The following is an 18926-nucleotide window of genomic DNA, read 5'->3' on the forward strand; positions in this document are numbered from 1 at the left end:
TTTATTAGGTGTGCTTTCAATTTATAACCAGACACTAAGCTAGTTGGCTTGCAAACTTAGCAGATGCAGTGTTCAAATCTTTAAATAGTATGTTCCTGACATTCCTTAAAAAAGCCCCTAACATATAATTAACAATATATTAATTTTTTTGACAGTTCAAATGCCAAATTAATTTGACTTCACTGGCATAACTTCGGTACACCTTTTTTGTTATTGGACAAAGTGAGAAATTCTGTATAACCTGTTTTTATATTTCGCTGGTTTTGCTGTGGTTTTTCTATTAGTCAAGATAAAAACCATTCCAGTGACTCCTACCACTGGTATGGATGATAAATCAACTATACTATATTCAACTGCGTGCCCAATGAGTTTCTGTTCTGTGGTACACTTTTGCTAATTTTATCCAGAGTTCTTGAGCAGATCTTTCTCGTACAACAGTGTGTCTGATACTATGTTGTTGGTTTTGTTTTTGTTTTTCCCCAGCTCAAAGGCGTTCTCTTGAACTAAATCAAGAATACATGTGCTCATTATTGGGGAGCAAATAGGAATTCAGTGCTGGCACATGATGCCTCATGCAGATGGTAAATAAAAACACAATTCTAAGGCTGTTTAAAGCTTGTGTAACTGCTAATGCTTGAACGGAATGCAGCCTTCCCACCTCTCGTGCAGTAACACGGTCGTTGCTTGGGGAGCCAGTGATCCGAGCTGTGTCAGGGTAAGCCAGCACCGGGAAGTTAAGCACAGTTTCAAGGGTGTGACTTACCCACGAGTTGTCACTAATAAAGCCAGTCATCTCTTTTAAGAGATGTGATGGGTTCCATTACCATAGCAACTGCCGTAATTCTGCTGCACTCCTATGGCTGAAAATCACCAAAAGAGCTCTTGAGCTGTGCCGTGGCACAGTTGCTGTTCCACTTCAGGCCCCTGCCGGTATTGCTGCGGTGGGTCCCAGCCCTCAGCCCCGCTGTGAGCCGTGCAGACCGGCTCCCGCCCTTCAGCGGGGTGCCCCGAGTGCAGGGGTGACCCGTGTCCTGCTCCTCACGCGGCACCGAGCTGCCCGTGAAGGGAACACTGGCCTGCTGGGCCGTGGTAACGTGCCTGTCCCCTCTCCCCGCGCAGCAGCGAGTGCTGTGGCAGTGAACGCTGCAGCAACGCTGCAGCAGCCCTGCAGCAAAGCCGTTGGACTCTGTGGACGCTGTCAGGGTCCGATGAGCTTTAGAGGGGCGAGAGTGACGTCCTCATTCTGGCAGAGGTGGGGTGCAGCACGCTCAGAGTGCTGCGGTCACACACCAAAACCACTGTTCAGTCAGACCTTTTCTAGTACCTTAAAGCATAGGAGGGAGTGTACCTTTTCGAAGAAGTGACTGTGTTAGATGTATGTAACCTAGACTTCTCTCTCCAGCTTGGTTTGGAGAAGAATCTGTTCTAATTTTTCCTAAATGTTTTCTCACCTCATGCCCCTCTTCCTCCCTCCTCTACCCAAATTACAAAGCTTTGGGATAGTGTTGATGTTTATACATTTTACACCTAAGGACATGAAACTATGTATATTAATCATATTTAAGCAACTGCAAATAAATGTTGTCTGTTTAAAGCCAACAGAGCAGTGTAAGTTTTAAGTTCAGTAAGTATTGTATACATAGATCTTCAGTTGATGGCAATTGTGCATAAAATGTTACTGATGCTGTAAATTATTTTTAATAAAGAAAATTGTATCACAGTTCTTGTATGTTACCATCTATTTTGAATAGATAATATGCAATACACTTAAAATGGCACTGTAAGTATGTATGAAAGGGTGAGGTGAATAAGGAAAAGGGTATAATTGCACATGCCTCGTTTTCTCGTTAGGAGTGTCTCACATGTGGGCTTCCAAAGTGCGTTTAGTTGCTTGATAAAGAGGTTTTCTGTATTAGCTGAGCTCCTCATACTAGTCTGGATATTACAACCCTATCAAATGCTTTTTGAATAACGTTCTTTTTTTTCCTCAGGAAAACGTTGAACGTAGAATCTAGATCAAATCCTGCATTCAAGTAAGTTGTTGACCGAGGTTACATTTATGGCATGTAGAGCTTACAGATGTGACAAAATCTCCAACAGTGATTTGGGGGTGTCTGACCCACCGCTGAAGACTCGCTTTCAGAAGCAGCATTAGACTTGCATCCAATGCAGAGATGCTAAATTGCTCAAGTTTTCTCTCTCTTACAGATGTGGATGAGAGGCTGAATCACAACCCCAGTGCCGTGCGTTGCCTCCCAGACACAACGTGGCTCCCACCAGCGCGCTGGGCTGTAGGTTGTGAGATTTGGCACTGCTGCCTGCAGAATAAGGTAACACTAACGAGGTGCAGATCTGCAAAATGCATTGTGATTTTGGTTGCAGAGGGAATGAGTGTATTCTGATTTTTGCTGTAACCTGCTCTGTACCTTAAAGTCACAAGCACAGCAAGAATGCTTTCCTGCTATTACCGTATCGATTTTGTTCCAGTGAGCAATTATAAACCTTCAGTCAGCCTCAGAAATTGGGAGAAGGAACCCTAAATATTTTCTGGAGCTCTTTTATTCTTGAAAAAAGCTGGCTTGTGTGATTTCTAAGGGCTGGGAGAGGGGAAGTAAGGTAGGTCAGAATATATCTTAGTCGGTCAATCACTGTGTTTAGTAGCATCTGTTCTGAAACTGGGGGGGGAAGTCCAAGGAACTTGTATTTGTTTCTTGTAGAAATGGTTTCCCTTTTCTAAGTTCCCTACATTTTTCTAAATCCCTATTGGATTAAAGTAATGTTTTCAAATGAATGTCCTTAATATTGCAAGTAACAGAGTGAAATATTGGGACAAATGATTCCTAATAACTGTTTTACTTTAAACCAAGATTTTTTTTTTAAACTTCAATAAGCCTTTTCTAAATCCTTCTTTCCTCAGATTTCTAGTTATGTCATAGAGAGACCTAAAATAGTGCAGAAGATTACTTTTTTTTTTTTTACATTTGGAATTTCAGAAGAGCTTTATATATTGATTTTGAAAGTTAGTATGGGTGGAAGACTGAGATTTGTAATTATTTGAATTAAGCCTAAAATTCTCCAGGACTGGATAAGCATTCCCCATGTGAACTCTAGTACAGTTTAAAGGACATCCTGAGAAAGATGTGTCGGGTTTGTTACGGGTAAATGACCTTTAGTCAAAGTATTTTGACAGAATCGCAGAATGTCAGGGGTTGGAAGGGACCTCGAAAGCTCCCCCAGTGCAATCCCCCGCCAGAGCAGGAACACCCAGCTGAGGTTACACAGGAAGGCGTCCAGGCGGGTTGGAATGTCTGCAGAGAAGGAGACTCCACAACCTCCCTGGGCAGCCTGGGCCAGGCTCTGGCACCCTCACCATCAAGAAGTTTCTTCTCATATTTAAGTGGAACCTCTTGTGTTCCAGTTTGCACCCATTGCCCCTTATCCTATCACTGGTTGTCACCCAGAAGAGCCTGGCTCCATCCTCCTGACACTCCCCCTTTCCATATTGATCCCCATGAATGAGTCACCCCTCAGTCTCCTCCAGCTCAAGAGCCCCAGCTCCTCAGCCTTTCCTCACACGGGAGATGCTTTTCCCTTTGTGACAGCAAGCTGCTGTTTGGAAAAAAATAAAGTGCCAGGCTCAGGCGGCAACCAGCCCGGGAGCGGGGGGGCGTCCCTCGCACCCCCCGGGTTCCCGCTGTGCCCGCGGGCTCCAGTTTGGGCCCGGGGAGCGCGGGGCCCGGCGCTGCGGTTCGCCCCGCTCAGGGCCGGGCCCGGCGCGGCGCCGCCTCCCGCTGGCGGGGCGGGCGGGTCCCGGCAGCCGCCGCTCGCTGCGGGCGGGGCGGAGGGCGGCGGGGTCCAAGGACCGCTTGTCCGTGCGGGGAGGCCGGGCCGGAGCACCCCGAGCCGGAGCGGCTGTAGGTTCGTCCTGCATTTTCTAACGCAGCGACTCTGAAGGCCGCGACCGGGCAGGAAGATTTTGCCTGCTTTAACGTTCAGATCTGCTGAAATATTTCTCGTCTTTTTGCCGCTGTGAGTTTAGAACTTCCTGGCCTGGGATTCAGTAGCTCCGTTCCTTAGAATCACTCCTGGTCAGCAACATACCGGGTTAGGGTGCTGTTGGAAATTAGCTAATAAAAATACTCCTATTTGTAAGCTTGTCACGTCTACTTGTTCTGAACAGATTGAGTGCGTCTCTCTGGAAGTCTTTCTCGTGGGGAGGCTACGGACTGAGGAGTTGGCAAGAAACCACGATGTAAGAAACCAGGATTGACTTAGGGGGGTTTCTTTGCTTATTTAATAAATGTAGGAAACTCCTCTCCAGTATCTGAATGAATTTTGTGGCAGTAATTACTCCTCTTGATGTCAGAATACAGGTAAGATCGTCCAGCTTCTCTCTTTTTTTTGCTAGAGACGCGATGTCTTCTGGAAACGGCGGCCAACCCCAGACACTGACCAAACCGGCACTTGGTGAACAAGAAGCAGCTGAGCTGGTTGACAGGGTGTTTGGGTTAAAGGTGTCCTGGATCGGGCCGCTCCCCAGCTACGATGATCAGAATTTCCATGTGCGTGTCTCCAGAGACAGAGGCGCGGCTGGAGGGGCTGACGAGTACGTCCTCAAAATCACCAATTCGGAGGACAGCCGGGAGCCCGACCTCATCGAAGCACAGACCCAGGCCATGATGTTCCTCAACGCCGAGGGCTTTCCTTCAGCTACGCCTCGTCTTACAAAAGATGGTACCATAATGTCTCTGGAGTCAGGTGAGCGATTACGAGCACCTTTACTGCAATACTATCACCCTTAGCTTGCTATATGGGATGTCATATCTATACTAAGACTCAGGCTTCTTTTTAAATGTTAGGAGATGTCTATCAGATGACCTGTGTGTCCAAGCTTAAAATACCAGAAGCAAAGCAAGTTAGAGAAAAGTAATAATTAACTATGAAAATACTTAGAAAATAACTCCAGTGTAATGACTTTGAGAAAACATTGATGTGACCTGTCCATGCACAAGGGAAAAAAAACCTCACTGACTAAATGATGTTACAAATTATTTGCCTACAGAATGGTGTAAAATACAGTTCTAGACCATCTATAATGCCAGAATAAATTGCTTTAACAGGGCTTGGAAGAAAGACCGTGTTGCCATTTTGTTTTTATAGTCACTGTTAGTTCCATACAAAAGCTGGGATTCCAGAGGCCTCCTATTCTGCAAAACTCTGTGTTTGCGTGGGCGCTGGAGAAACCTGCTGTGTGCAGAGGCCATTCCAAGCACAAGGACTAGGAGTCCAGCACAGGTTGCAAACGTGTTAAGGTTTGCACATCATCGTATGACATCCTGGTAAATCGGATCCTTGAATGAAATCTGTTGTATTGGCTACATCAGATGACTTTTACACTGGGAGGAACCTTTTTTGCTTCTTGCCTTAACTAATAGTTAATAGCACGTATTGAAGCGACTGACTGCGTCTCTCTTTGCCTGTTAGCTAGTGGATGTGGGAACAAGAAGTACATGGTCAGACTGCTGACGTACCTGCCAGGTACACCGGTAGCAAAAATTGCTACAAATGCTCAGATTTTCTACGAGATCGGTAAACTAGCTGCCAGTTTGGATAAAGCGCTCTCAGAGGTGAGTTTCAAAGCATTTTTTGAATAACGGCATCAGGCACAGCTGGCCAATCTATTATTTTGAATTCATTTTGACTTGCTGTCTTTCTCCTGGTCGTTAGAACATTGAACATTGGTAGCAGTTGGTTCCCTCTCTACAATGCCAGCTGTGCTAACGAACAGAGATTTGTGACACTTCTCTCATTTGCACCCCTTCCAGTCAAATAATCTTAATGCAAAGCTCTTTCTTTACTCTGTAATTATACAGGATAATAAAGCTGACAAATCAGCCAGTAACGAAGTTTGATACATAAAAGAACTCTTGCATTATTAATTGCCTTTCATTAACCTTTCCTTCTGATGTTCTGGCTACTGGTTTCAGACCATTATGAAAGGTGAATTGCCAGCTTTATTAACCACAGTCTTAAATTACAAGAGCATTTTTCAATTGGGAAAGATATCTTCCTGTTGCCTTTTAATACTCTGGTCATGCTCTGATAGTGAGATTATGACAATGTATATAGTCCAGCTAGTCTCAAGATATGCCTGTGACTTGTCCTGCCAAGGAGGAAATAGTTGATGAGAAGGCAAATTTTGATGGAAAAGGCTCTTTATGCCCTTAACATATGGATCATCATCTACTAAGGTTTGTAATTTAAAAGAAAGCATTAAAAGATACAAGGGTAAGTGTGGTCTGCAGTGGTAGAGATGCTTTTCCTCCCTGAACGTCACTTTTCAAAGCACCTTTTTCATTTGCTGGTGAGAGAGGGTAGGGACCTTCTCTACAGTATATAGGCTACCTAAGAAAAGAGGTGAATTTTCCTAAGAATAAAGCTCTGTTCAGTATCTCCATACTGTACTTCTGTCCTCAGGATTTTTCATGTCCCAGCTGATCCTAAGGCGCGTCCCCAGAAGCTGCCGCCTTTAAATGTACCTGGCAGGTTACGTGTCTCTTCTGCTCCAACACTTTCTGTAGCACCTGCTGTGCAATCCAGGCTCTGCCAGCGTGGGCTTCTGGCCATGGTGCAGCCACAAAACAACACGTCACATAAAGCAAAAATTTTAAATTATTTTAGTGATAAATGACTTAATATAATCTTTGTACCTAAAGAATGGGGGGGGAAAAAACCCATTTGGGTTGTATGTAGATATTAAGATGCTTGCCTTAATAATTCTTCAGGTTATTCTTTTACTTGGTGTTTTAAAGCAATAGTAGAAGTCATGGTACTTTTCAGTGAGTCTCATTAGGAACCTATTAAAGCTAATAGGGTATTTGAATCAAGCCCGTTAGTCACAGGATTTTCACTTGTGGCCTACATTCTCTTGTGCTTTTTCCACAGAAATTCCATCATCCATCAGCAAAAAGTCTGCATCGAGGTCAGTTCATTTGGAACCTGGCAAATGTTCCTCTTCTAGATCAGTACATTTATGCCTTGGGCCAGAACAAATACCGTGAAGTTGTGGAGCAAGTTATTGAGCAGTTCAAAGGGAAAGTGATACCCAAACTAAGCAGTTTTCGAGCCTGTGAGTATTTTATTCTCATTGCAATTATGTTGAACCAAGACACTGAAACAGTGTGGAATGAGCCAGGAAGAACGTGTCCAGAGTCAGGTTCAGGTCTTGATCTTTCTGATGAGTTTCCTTCCACTTCAAGTGATTATTTTCATGCTCTTACATCAGCTTAGTAAGAATCTATGAAGTACAGCAAGTCTTTTCAAAAGGCCCAAATAACTATTTAGTCATATTTTTGGAATGTATCATTGACATCAGTGAGAGATTATTTGAAAAACTGCTATTCTGTGCTTGGAAAACATGTAGCATGTGACAGGTAGTACTAGATCAGAAAAAAGTCTTGTAGCGCTCCCTTTGTCAGTCGCTCTGTGTGACCTGTCAGAGGAACGGAGGCTCCCGGGCAGCAGCGAGGCCGGGAAAGGTGACACTTGACGCCAGGGGAGACTCATATGGTTTTGTAGTTGAGTGTTAGTTTGAGCGTCTTTTCAAAGCTGTTTCACTGAGAACAGAAACAAAAAGTTAGATTCTGATGTTTAATAACTATTAAATACTGTTTCTGTTTCTTCTGTGTCCAGGTATCAACCACGGAGATCTCAATGACCACAATATTCTCGTTGACTCCAGTTCTGCTTCCCCGCAGCATCCTGAGTACAGGGTGTCCGGCATCCTGGATTTCAGCGACATGAGTTACGGCTACTACGTGTTTGAAGTGGCGATAGCCATCATGTACATGATGATCGAGAGCCCGGATCCCCTGCGGGTTGGCGGGCACGTCCTGGCCGGGTTCGAGAGCGTTGTGCCCCTCAGCGGGGAGGAGAGAGCCGCGCTGTTCCTGCTGGTGAGCGGGCGCTTCGCCCAGTCCCTCATCATCGCCGCGCACACGGCCCTGCTGTACCCCCAGAACCGGGAGTACCTCATGGTCACGGCCCGGACGGGCTGGAAGCACTTAATGAAGATGTTTGAGGTGGGACAGGAGGCCGTGGAGAGGACGTGGTTCGAGACTGCCCGAGCATATGTGAACCCCGCGCCTGCCCCGCAGGTGGGCGGCTGCTGAGGGGCCGCTGGCTGGTCAATAAAGGCCGCGCTGGAGCGTGTCCCGCGCTGTGCGCTGGGGGCGGGGCCGGGGCGGCACCTACGGCGGCGCGCGGGGGAGCCGTTAGGGCCGTCTGGCGGAGAACCGTTGGGGCGCGCGGGCGGCCGTTACGGCAGCGCGAGCCGCTGCGCGTGCTGACCCTCTGGGCGGGGGGGCGGGCGCGGGCACCGGCACGAGCGGCAGCCGCGCGCGGCGGCGGTTGGGGGGAAAGAAGCCGCCGGGCCCCGCCCCGTCCGGCAGGCGGCGCAGGCGCGGCGGCCACTTCCGGCGCAGCGGTGACGGTGCGGGCGCGGCGGTAGCGCCCGGTTGTTCCCCGGCGGGCGGGCCTCGGTCGCTCTTCCCGGCCGCTCGGCCCTCAGCCCGCCGTGAGTGAGGGAGGGAGTGCGGGCGGCTGGGCGGGCCGAGGGGAGCGGGGCGCGCCGGGAGGCGGTGGGGTCCTGGCCTCCCGCCGCGGTGGGGATGACTCTGCAGTGCGGTGGGGGCGCCCTCCGGGTTCGGGGCCCGGCTGCGCTCGGTGCCGGTTAACGCGCGTTGTGGTGTCTTGCAGGCCCGAGTCCCTCCTGCGCGCAGCGCGTCCCGGCACGATGGTGAGTGGGGCCGCGGGCCGGGCCGAGTCACGGCGGGGGGGCCGCGGGCCGGGCAGTGGGAGCGGCGGTAGTACCGCGGCACCAAACCCAGCTCCCCCAGCGGCTGAGGGTTCTTTTGTGCGGCTCAGAGCATTGCTAGCTTTAGAGTGTTGCTTTCTGACAAGAGAACGATGATATTTAATGAGGTGTCGCTTTTTACAGTCTCGAAGATACGACTCCAGAACTACCATATTTTCTCCAGAAGGTATTTTTTAATCTCACGCTTTTAAATAAACTCTGACTGTTCTATCTAGCATCTCAAAACTAAATAACAAACTACTTGTACGAAGGTTGGTTGTTTATAGTGTGTTTCTGTCTATATATGAGTTAAAGAAATCATATTTATTTGTCAGAAGTAGTGTACAATTCTCTAAAGACACCAGGGGTCCCAGCTGGAGACTTCCAGATTCGTTCTAGTTCAGGCAATAATGACTGTGCCCCATTAGTGAGTGATACCACCTGCCGTGGTTTGGAAATAACTTGAGCAAATCTTCACCATCTTTTGTTTGAGAATGGATGGATTGTGTTTCTGTTCCCCACCCCCTGAGAATGCACAACACCCTGCTGCTGCAATCACACCGCTCCTGGTTATTCTTACTGAAACAATATGTGCAAAGCTATGCTTTCGTATTTCTTAGATGGGATGGACTGAAGAAGCCTAGTATCAAATATGCCCTTGGATTATTGAAAATCTATTTTGCCTTATTCTATTGCAGGAGAGAGTTCTGTAGGGTTGGGGGTTTTTTTTGGTTTTCTCTGACTCCTTCCTCATTTTCAACCAATTAATTTATTATCAACTGGTAAGAGACTGAAAAACCCAGACTAGATTGCACAATAAGCATGTCACGCTCTTGCCAGTTTAAGTCACCTTGTGTATGTGGTCTTGCTCAGTGTTACTTTTCTGATGTCACTAATTTAGATCCTTTCGCAGGTCGCCTGTACCAGGTTGAGTATGCAATGGAGGCGATTGGACATGCAGGAACTTGCTTGGGAATTCTAGCAAACGATGGCGTTTTGCTGGCAGCAGAGAGACGCAACATTCACAAGCTTCTTGATGAAGTGTTTTTCTCAGAGAAAATATACAAACTTAATGAGTAAGTTGAAATGATGATCAGACATCCCGTGACCTTATCAGTAACAAAATGCTGCTGTTACTCAAGATATTTTAGCAGTGAACCTGGTTTTATTGGAAATGTTAGCATTCCTTTTGTTCAGGGTTTTAGCAGGTAGGGCTGTTTCATCAGTGTTCGCTTCAGTAGTTATTCTAAAGTAGAAGCATCTCTTCTTTTTAACCTCTAGGAGAATTTTCTAGGTGGCATAGCCTGTGTTTGTTGGTATTTCCCCATACAATGTAATCTTTTTGCAGCACTTAAGACAATTAGGAGTTCTCAGTTTTACAAAATATCTTTTGAGGAGACAGAATAAAGAATGCACAAAAAACTCGCCATGTGATTTCAGTGTAGCGTCCTCTTCCAAATCTTTGTGTTTCTTTTATGATTCAAAGAGAACAGGATAATTAGGTAAAACACGCCTTGGATTTCTTTGCCAGAATGCTAGCAGAGAAGATCTATCTCCCTATTACAACTTCCCTTTTAGCTTGTAGAGACACTTGGGACTTAATCATCTTTGGCACGATCGTCTTCTCAGAACTATACGTATAACAAATATACTGACCCGCTTGCTTTTTGCTGTCCACTTCTGCTCTTACAAAATGGTTACAACTATTTTTGGCATACCCTAAAGGCAGGAGCTGATAAACCCGTTTTGTACAGCAGCTGTGTAGTTTTGATCAGCAAAGCCTAACAGTAGGTGTTCACTGCATGAAGACGTGTCTGTTTGTTGGAGACTGATAGGAATTCAGTTAATCTGTACGCTTTTATTGCAGGGATATGGCTTGCAGTGTTGCAGGAATAACTTCAGATGCCAACGTTCTAACAAATGAACTGAGACTGATTGCACAGAGGTATGTCGGCTGACAGTTAACGTGGTTTTCCTTGTCTGCGCTGTCAGATTCAGTTCTGTTTATGTATTAAATCAAAATGAAAATGCACTTAGTAGAGCAGAAGTAGATTGTTTGAAATAAAACAGCTAGATCAAGGAGACTCTACCTTAGGAACTTGGTTCTTGTTAAATGTGGTACAGCATACTGTCAGCAAAACAAGTTTTGAAAATTGTTTTTTTCTCTGTGTTAGGTATTTATTACAATATCAAGAGCCTATTCCTTGTGAACAACTGGTAACAGCACTCTGTGATATCAAGCAGGCTTACACACAGTTTGGAGGTAACGAAATGTGCTTTTAAATGTCCACAGAATTATTCTGTTATATAATTTAAAGCATCTGAGTCTCTGGACAGTTCTACCAAATTCTTCTGTGACGAGTTACACTGAGAAAAACAACAGCCAAATGTAAGAGGGGAAGGGGCGGTCACGGTTACTGTTTTGCCACTGAAGGTGCAGCTTTTTAGTGACTGACAAATTGATGGCTGAGATTCCGGCCCATTGCATAGAATGCACATGTAATCTTCCAACATTTTGGGCACATCCAGCGTAATAGCATGATGAATCACAAGTAACACCATATGTAGGGGTATCAATATTGTAATACTTGAAAAATATTATTTCTGTGGATCAAGCAACATGTTAGAAAATGATGTTGTAAATAGTGTTCCTTAGTATGTGAACTGATGTTTCTGGTATTTTTTATATATACGTAGTGTGAAAGAATGACCTTCTTATGTACCTGGCTTTTGATACTGTTAAAGTATATACTTTGACAGCTAAGCTACATACATTAAATATTAAGTTTTGATTTGAAGTCCTAAGATGATAAATTACATTTGTGGAGACAGAAATGAGCTGCTTTTGGGGTTAAATGAAATAAACCGTTGCTGCCTCCCCACCCCAAGACTTAGAAAGAAAAGCTGGTGTGCTTATCTCAAGCAGCAGAAGTGCAGAGCAGTCTGTTAAATCCTACTTCACAGGAAGAGATTTGAAAAAAGGAATCAAAATAATTGTCATTCACGACCAATCTTGTTTCTAAAATTAGATTGCTAATAACCCTTCTTTTCAACAGGAAAACGTCCTTTTGGTGTTTCGCTGCTGTATATTGGCTGGGATAAGCATTATGGATTTCAGCTGTATCAAAGTGATCCTAGTGGAAATTATGGAGGGTGGAAAGCGACGTGCATTGGGAATAATAGTGCTGTAAGTTCTGTTTTTTCTCCTCTCAAAATTCAAGCAAAAAAAAAGTAAATTGCACTGTGGTAATTAAACTGAGCTGTTGATTACTAGTGCAGAGCAGAAATCGGTAACTGTAGAAACACTGCTGTTACTCATGTATTGATATTATCTGGCAAAAAGCAACTGTTTGCTTGGTTGCCCAAAGATACCATTTTAATTTCTGTGAAATTTATAGGCAGCTGTGTCAATGCTAAAGCAAGACTACAAAGAAGGAGAAATGACCTTAAAGACTGCACTTGCATTAGCCATTAAGGTTCTAAACAAAACCATGGACGTTAGCAAACTCTCTGCAGAGAAAGGTAAGCAGTTCGCTGATACGGGATAATGCCTCCCTGGAGAGGTACAAACTTGCGTGCGTACGCTGTTGCAGAACAGGAGTGCTGCTGCGGAACAGGAGCCTCCTGCACGTCACCGTCAGTTGTAACTGCAAATCTTACCCTTCTGTGGTTGCTCTGGTAAAGGACAAACTGTAACACCGCTGTCTGTTCCATGTGTTTCAGTTGAAATTGCAACGCTGACGAGAGAGAACGGAAAGACAGTAATAAGGGTTCTGAAGCAAAAGGAGGTGGAACAGTTGATAAAACAACATGAGGAGGAGGAAGCAAAAGCTGAACGCGAGAAGAAGGAAAAAGAACAAAAAGAGAAGGATAAATAGAGTATATGAAATCAGGTGGTCTGTAGATAATATAGGACCTGCTTCAGTAAAAGATAATCTGGATTTCTGTTTTGTAGAAGTCTACAAATATGCCACTGAGGACCCAGAAATGCTTTTGATGAACCAGGTCCTTCATCATCACTCAGATAATTAGTTTACTGCTCCTTACATTGACCAATAATTGCTTTAATTCTTGAACACTCTATTTCTTTCTTCTATTTTTTATTATGGAATAAAATTGAAGAAGAATGGTGATGAGTGTCTTTATTTCGTCAGTAATGCCTGGATATGCACAATCTTGAGGGATTTAATCACTTTAAACCATTAAAACAAGGTATATGCTAGTTAGTAAAGAACAAATATGGTGTTAGAATCGTTAGAAATTTGTGTGTATGTGTGGGTTTTGCTTTTAAAGGGCTTTTTGAAAAGGGCTCCTAAGTTTGAAAAATCATTTCACAAATACAGACTTGAAGTGTGTTGGCATGCCAAGTTTTAATTGTGGCCTATTTTGTTCTATACCAGGCTCTGTCCAACTGATGGTCTTGCAAACAGTAGTTTTAGACATGCCCTGTAGCAAATGTGTTCAGCTGATCAGAGCCTTTCTGGAGCGCATGTGTTCTCTGAGAAATTAATCTTATAACATTAGCTATATTCACACAAACTAGAGGAACATTTTACAAAGGCCACATAAAAATGTTAAGCTATCTTATAAAAATACAAATAGCTAAATAAAATAGTGCATGATTTTAGGCCATGTTGAATATTTTACATTTTATCCTGAAAGAAAATTGAAATGGTTTATATTTAGTTTACTCCCTAGAGAATTTAGTTCCCTTCTCTGACAGACGAGTCTAGAAAACTAACCAGTTAACCACTTGAGAAATCACAATATTTGTGCATGAATTATAATACTTTTTGTTCATGTTGTCCTTATAATGAATGCAAAATAATATGATTTCCAGATTAATAAAAATCTCCTCTAGTTCTGAAAAAAAATGAACTGGAGTTAATAGAGAAGATGAAAACAAGTTACTGAAAAATATTTTGTACCCTTTCGGTTATTAATTGAAAAGCTCGCTTGAGTGGCACGCTTAAGTGAGAGGCCTTACTTGCTGAATTTCAAACTCTGGCACTAGTGATCCAGCCCCTTTGTGCTGACCCTGGATTGTGTCTAGTAGTTTTTTGGGATTTTTTGTTTGGTTTTTTTACTCCAAAGGGTATCTGGTGCTTACAGGATTTAATACAACCATTTAAAGAAACAGAGTGAATCCATGCAGTGTTTTATTATTTTTCATCTATCCCAGCCTTTTTTGACTGACAAAATGTACTTTGCCAACATGGGCAGAAATTACCCTTGGTCTCAACACCACCCGTGTTGAGCTCCTTGCTGTAAGACTCACTGCTGAGGAGAGGAAGGCGCCTGACCTTTTATTTGCACATTGTGCAACAGTAAGTCTTCCAGGTAATAACATAGGAATCATCTTTCACATACCAAGTCCTGAAGAGCTACAGAAAACATGCAATGGGTAAGATTTAATCTTACTATAAAGGGTTGCATAAATACCTCGAGCTCCATTTTTATGTAGAAAATTCAGTGCTCGATGATCTTATTTTTTGATACCATGAATGCAATATATCAGCATCTTTTGCAGATTTCTAGATCACTGATGATGGTTATACAAGTATTTGGAATATGCCCTAAAAGCAGCAATGCCAAAATGGAGCTTCTTCTAACTTCTCAAAAGATGACTTGAAACAAAATGTGGTAGGCTCCAGCAATGCCTTCTGTCTTCCAGGAAACCATGAGAGCATCTGTGTCCATCAAGGTAGATCAATCACACAAGGCAAGTTGCTTAGTGTACCAGTAGCAGTATTACATCGCTTAGGATATAGATTTATTAAAATATTTTTTCTTAAATGCTTCTGTTTCTAACAAAGAGGGGATAACATATATTTTTTAAAGAATTACCAATAGTAGTTTTTTGCTAAACGCTGCATCATTTGCTAGTAAAGAACTTTTTAGATACTGTAATAATCAAATGTTGGAATTATTTAAATCATTTTCAGATCTCTATTATATATTGAAGCATCTTGATAAGTTGTGTAGTTTCACTACATTTTAAAAGATCTATTTATTTAAAGTTTTTGTTAACGCAAAGTGAAATTATTGTCAAATACTTCATGAGTATAATCTTTGAACAATAATTAGTAATTTAATTTACCAGACACCATCTGTATTGAGCGCCATTAATAGCTGATTGTGAGCTGAGCCTCAGCACTGCCTCGGAGCAGGCAAGTAACTCTGGCTGGCACTCCTATCCACCAAGTGCAGCAAAGCTCTGCTAAGTTAAATTTAATTTCTGATTCTTTTCTGCAGCTGAACCTAGGGCAGTAAGCAGGTGCTGGAGATCTTTTATTCACTAGAATCTTCCTTGGACATCCCTACACTAGTGCAAGTTCCTTATCTGTTTTTCCTAGAAACAGAGTAGCGTTTGACTGCACAGGCCTATTGTGTTGATTCTGGCTTGTTGTGTTAAAAAAAAAATAATAACCACCATCTGTGCCTTTTCTGGAAGTGGTTTGGGGATAAGTCATAAGAACAGAAAAATTATTTTGGTGACACATTTGAGTTGTCTTTGCTGATCAAAATGATCTTCCTGTTCATTGTATGGTTTTTGGTGTATCTAGTGTTTATGTGGCGTTTACAGTGTATTACATAAGTATTTAAAACATTAGGCTATTACTGTGGATTAAATGTTATTTTAACACCAGAACTTCATGTGGTGTTGTGGAAGGTGACAGATTTTTCAAATTAGGTCAAAGTAATTACTTGAAACTGTTTGTGTAATATGATGTTAATAAACTTAAAGACTAGATAGCTTGTATCTCACTTAGGTGCATGATAGAACTTGTTAGGGCAAGTATTCACAAATACATTGGCCTGATAAATTGTAATGTATTTTGTTATTCTAAGTAGCTTAAGAGATAATGAAACTACTGCTCCTCCAGTAATACCTGTGCTGTCTCTTGCATCTGTTGGTGTTTTTTTTTAAAAAAAGTTAGCTTTATTCTGTTTGAATAAAGTCAAATTAGCTTCTAAGACTCTTCTGTGACATACTGTATTGTGTACTGGACGGCAGGAGTCTCCTTTAGCTGTGCTTCTCTATTCATCCAAATACTTTTACTTGTCAGAGTTATAAAAGCACCCAAATGAAGATGATAAACAAAGGACTTTTTGTGCTAAAATTGACTGTTGCTTCTGTTTTGTTATGGATTCCCAAGGTAATTATTCTTTCTGTTCATAATCTTAAAATTAGGGACAATACTTCTCCACTGTGTTGTGAGAATGAATATGTGAATGATTACAAGGTGTTCAAGGCAATGGTTTGAGAGGCCACAGAACTGTAAAGTGATACGTAGATAACACAACTGAGTGTATACAAGACATCTAAGTCCAAGATGTTAATGTACTCAGATACTTGGTACATGAGAGAAAAATTATGTAACTTCAGACTAGATGAGATTCTAGGACCTATTGAAATGTCCTTCATTTTCTTTAAAGAACATTTTCCGTTACAGTTTTTCTGTAGTAAAAATTATCCTCATTTTCAAGTTTTAATTGCAGTTATTTGTACTACAGGATGAAAAATTACTAAAATAACTTGATCTGAGTGTACCCTTCACTAGTTATATAGCTCTTGGCTTTAATCTGGAGAAAATTCAGCTTCACACACACAAAAAAATTAGAGTATTTCTGATTTTACAAAGAGAACTGAGCAGCTTGCTATTTTTATCTGTGATTAATTTGGCATTTGGCTTCCCAGTTAAAGCACTCCTCAGTGCACAGTAAAAGCTGCCATCAGCCAATTTACTGGAGACGCTCAGAACATACTTTAGTGGGGACCTTCAGATGTCAACTCCTGCTGAGAAGGACCCTTTGAAAGACAGCAGACATTACTCAGGTAATTGTGGAGGCTTTCACTTCATATTAAATTTAACATGTTGCTGTTAGTATTAACATTTTGCTCCAAGTTCAAAGCAGCAGGAAAAAAAAGGCTTTTTATTTATAACTACTATATTCTAAGCCAGTAATAATACAACATAATGTGTGCCAGATGATGCTACATAAAATATTTAGCAAAATGTTGGGCATGTAACCTAGACAGTTTAATCCTTTTATATCTTAGAGCATCTGTTTTGCCTCGCTAGGACCCAGCTGCAAACAAATTCGTAGTTATGTAATGAAACCCGTTTGCTGTGTCCTGCACATTTGAGTGGCAGCTATGTTTAACACTCTTATCTACACATGGCCCTAAAATGCATTTACTGCAACGTACATATGCTGCTGACAAAAATATAGATTTTTACATGATAACGTTACGTTAGGAACACCAGGTGCAGTGCAGTGGTGGACCAGTTGACATCAAAACCTACAGATTTGCAGTCTCAGTAGAAACATTGCCCAGTAATTTTTGCAGCACTCAGAAAACATCAGAACTCCCATGCATCACAAAAGAATATAACAGTTTGGTTTTTTGTGTGTGTGCCATGCTTTGGGCTAAACCATATTTTTATTTACTCCAAAATCTTGGGTTGACCACTGCATACACACTGAGCATTTCAAAATAAGAGTCACGCTGCATCCTTTAACACACACACACACACATACACACGCACTTAGAATGTGGAGGACATGCAGTATACAAATGGATTCTCAATATATAAAATGACTATACTTACTGCAGAGCATCCAAATCAATACAACATGTCACCAGAAGTGTGCTGGAAGGAACTACTGTGTAAGCAGCCTTTTCTTCAGCTGCCTTACACAGACTGCATTATGTCTCGCACAGACACATATAACCTAAATATGGCTGCAGGATAAGATAGTAGAGAAAAAACACGAGTTTAAAAATTAAGAAAGGGACTAAAATGCCAAAGTACTCTGTTTCAGTCATTGAAACGATTCATGATTTATGCAAAGAGATGCACTATTTTTCTAGAAGATAAACACCATATAAAATAAGTTTGACAATTGACAACATGCTTAATGAAATTACTACCTTGGGTAATGCTCATTTTAAGAAGGTACAAAGTTTCTAAAATTATTTGAGTAGAATAAGATCCATTTTTCTGAGGAACCTTTTCATGCAGCAGCTGATTAACACTGTGTAAAGCCATTCAGCCCCTCTTTCCAAATCTCTTTGCTCTGTAAAAATCTTAAACAGTATCTTAAATGTAAAAAAATGCACTCATGCCAGCTGCTTCTACTATCTGTGGCAAGGTGTACACTGTGTATTTCTATTAGCATGATTTAGGAAAAATCACTAATTATATTTCACAGTTTAGTGCATTTAAGGTTGCCTCTTGTAACAGCTTTTGATTTACCTGATCTAGAAAAAAAAAAAAGGGTGGGTTTTTGCAGGGTATTCATTATATACGTTAGGTATCTACAATAGACATAGAGATGGAAATATCTTAAACTGATGTAAGCTAAAAAGACTTATCTATTTTTGATTAAAGGTTCGAAAACATTCTGATTTAGAAACTTTAGAAAAACCCCTACTGTTTCATACGGAATGGAAGTTAAAAATTAGTTTAATATTTTCCCATTCATTAAAACTAACTTCAACGTACACCCTCCCCAAAAGCACGGTTTATAAGCAGGAGCTGTTGCCGCAGGTGGCTTTACCGCTGGGATTCAACGTTACGCTGCAGCGCGGCCGGGGAGAGGCCGGAGCAGCGACCCCAGCCCTGAAGGAGCCTTCGCTTCGGCTGTGCCAGCGGCGGGACGGTGCCGGGGGGGCTGCCTTCGCCACGGCTTTCCCTTCGAGGAGCCCGCCAGCGAGCTCCTTCCCGCCGCCTCCCTCACAGGGACCTTCCCCTGACAGACCGGCCGGCGCGGGGCGGGGATGGCCGCTTCCCGCCCGAAGCGGGGCCGCTGAGGCCCGCAGCCGGCGGCGGGACCGTCCGGCCAGCCCCGCACAGCGCGGGGCTACAAGTCTCTACCTCTGGGCCACCTCCGGGGGTGGCTGCGGGGAAAACCGACCCGGGACGCCGCCTTGCCGAGGGTCGCGCCGCCAACCGTTCTAACGGTTCCCGCCCCTCGCCGCCCCCTCACGGCTGCCCGGGGGCGTGGCCAGCGCCGCCCGCGAGGAGCGGCACCCAGCGCTGCGCGCCGAGCTTCGCCGTGA

The 18926-nt window shown here is 43.1% G+C and overlaps 2 protein-coding genes across 3 annotated transcripts; both read left to right on the top strand.

Annotated features, from left to right (window-relative positions):
• Positions 1 to 4414: 4414 nt before the first annotated feature.
• Positions 4415 to 8171, top strand: HYKK (hydroxylysine kinase). 2 transcript variants are annotated; one of them, XM_065641999.1, is made up of 4 exons: positions 4415 to 4772; positions 5505 to 5627; positions 6946 to 7129; positions 7693 to 8171. In XM_065641999.1, the coding sequence occupies exons 1-4, from the start codon at positions 4416 to 4418 to the stop codon at positions 8169 to 8171; spliced, it is 1143 nt and encodes a 380-aa protein (XP_065498071.1). In that variant the 5' UTR covers position 4415. The 2 variants fall into 2 exon arrangements, with proteins under 2 accessions (XP_065498071.1, XP_065498072.1); XM_065642000.1 differs by having other exon boundaries at positions 4415 to 4758; positions 5485 to 5627.
• Positions 8172 to 8467: 296 nt separating this feature from the next.
• PSMA4 (proteasome 20S subunit alpha 4) lies at positions 8468 to 12985 on the top strand. Its single transcript, XM_065641526.1, has 9 exons — positions 8468 to 8575; positions 8758 to 8797; positions 8999 to 9041; positions 9768 to 9930; positions 10722 to 10799; positions 11029 to 11117; positions 11911 to 12041; positions 12253 to 12376; positions 12578 to 12985. The coding sequence occupies exons 2-9, from the start codon at positions 8795 to 8797 to the stop codon at positions 12730 to 12732; spliced, it is 786 nt and encodes a 261-aa protein (XP_065497598.1). The 5' UTR covers positions 8468 to 8575; positions 8758 to 8794; the 3' UTR covers positions 12733 to 12985.
• The last annotated feature ends 5941 nt before the right edge of the window (positions 12986 to 18926 follow it).

This window comes from Caloenas nicobarica, chromosome 10, assembly GCF_036013445.1.
Source record: "Caloenas nicobarica isolate bCalNic1 chromosome 10, bCalNic1.hap1, whole genome shotgun sequence".
Classification (NCBI taxonomy): domain Eukaryota; kingdom Metazoa; phylum Chordata; class Aves; order Columbiformes; family Columbidae; genus Caloenas; species Caloenas nicobarica.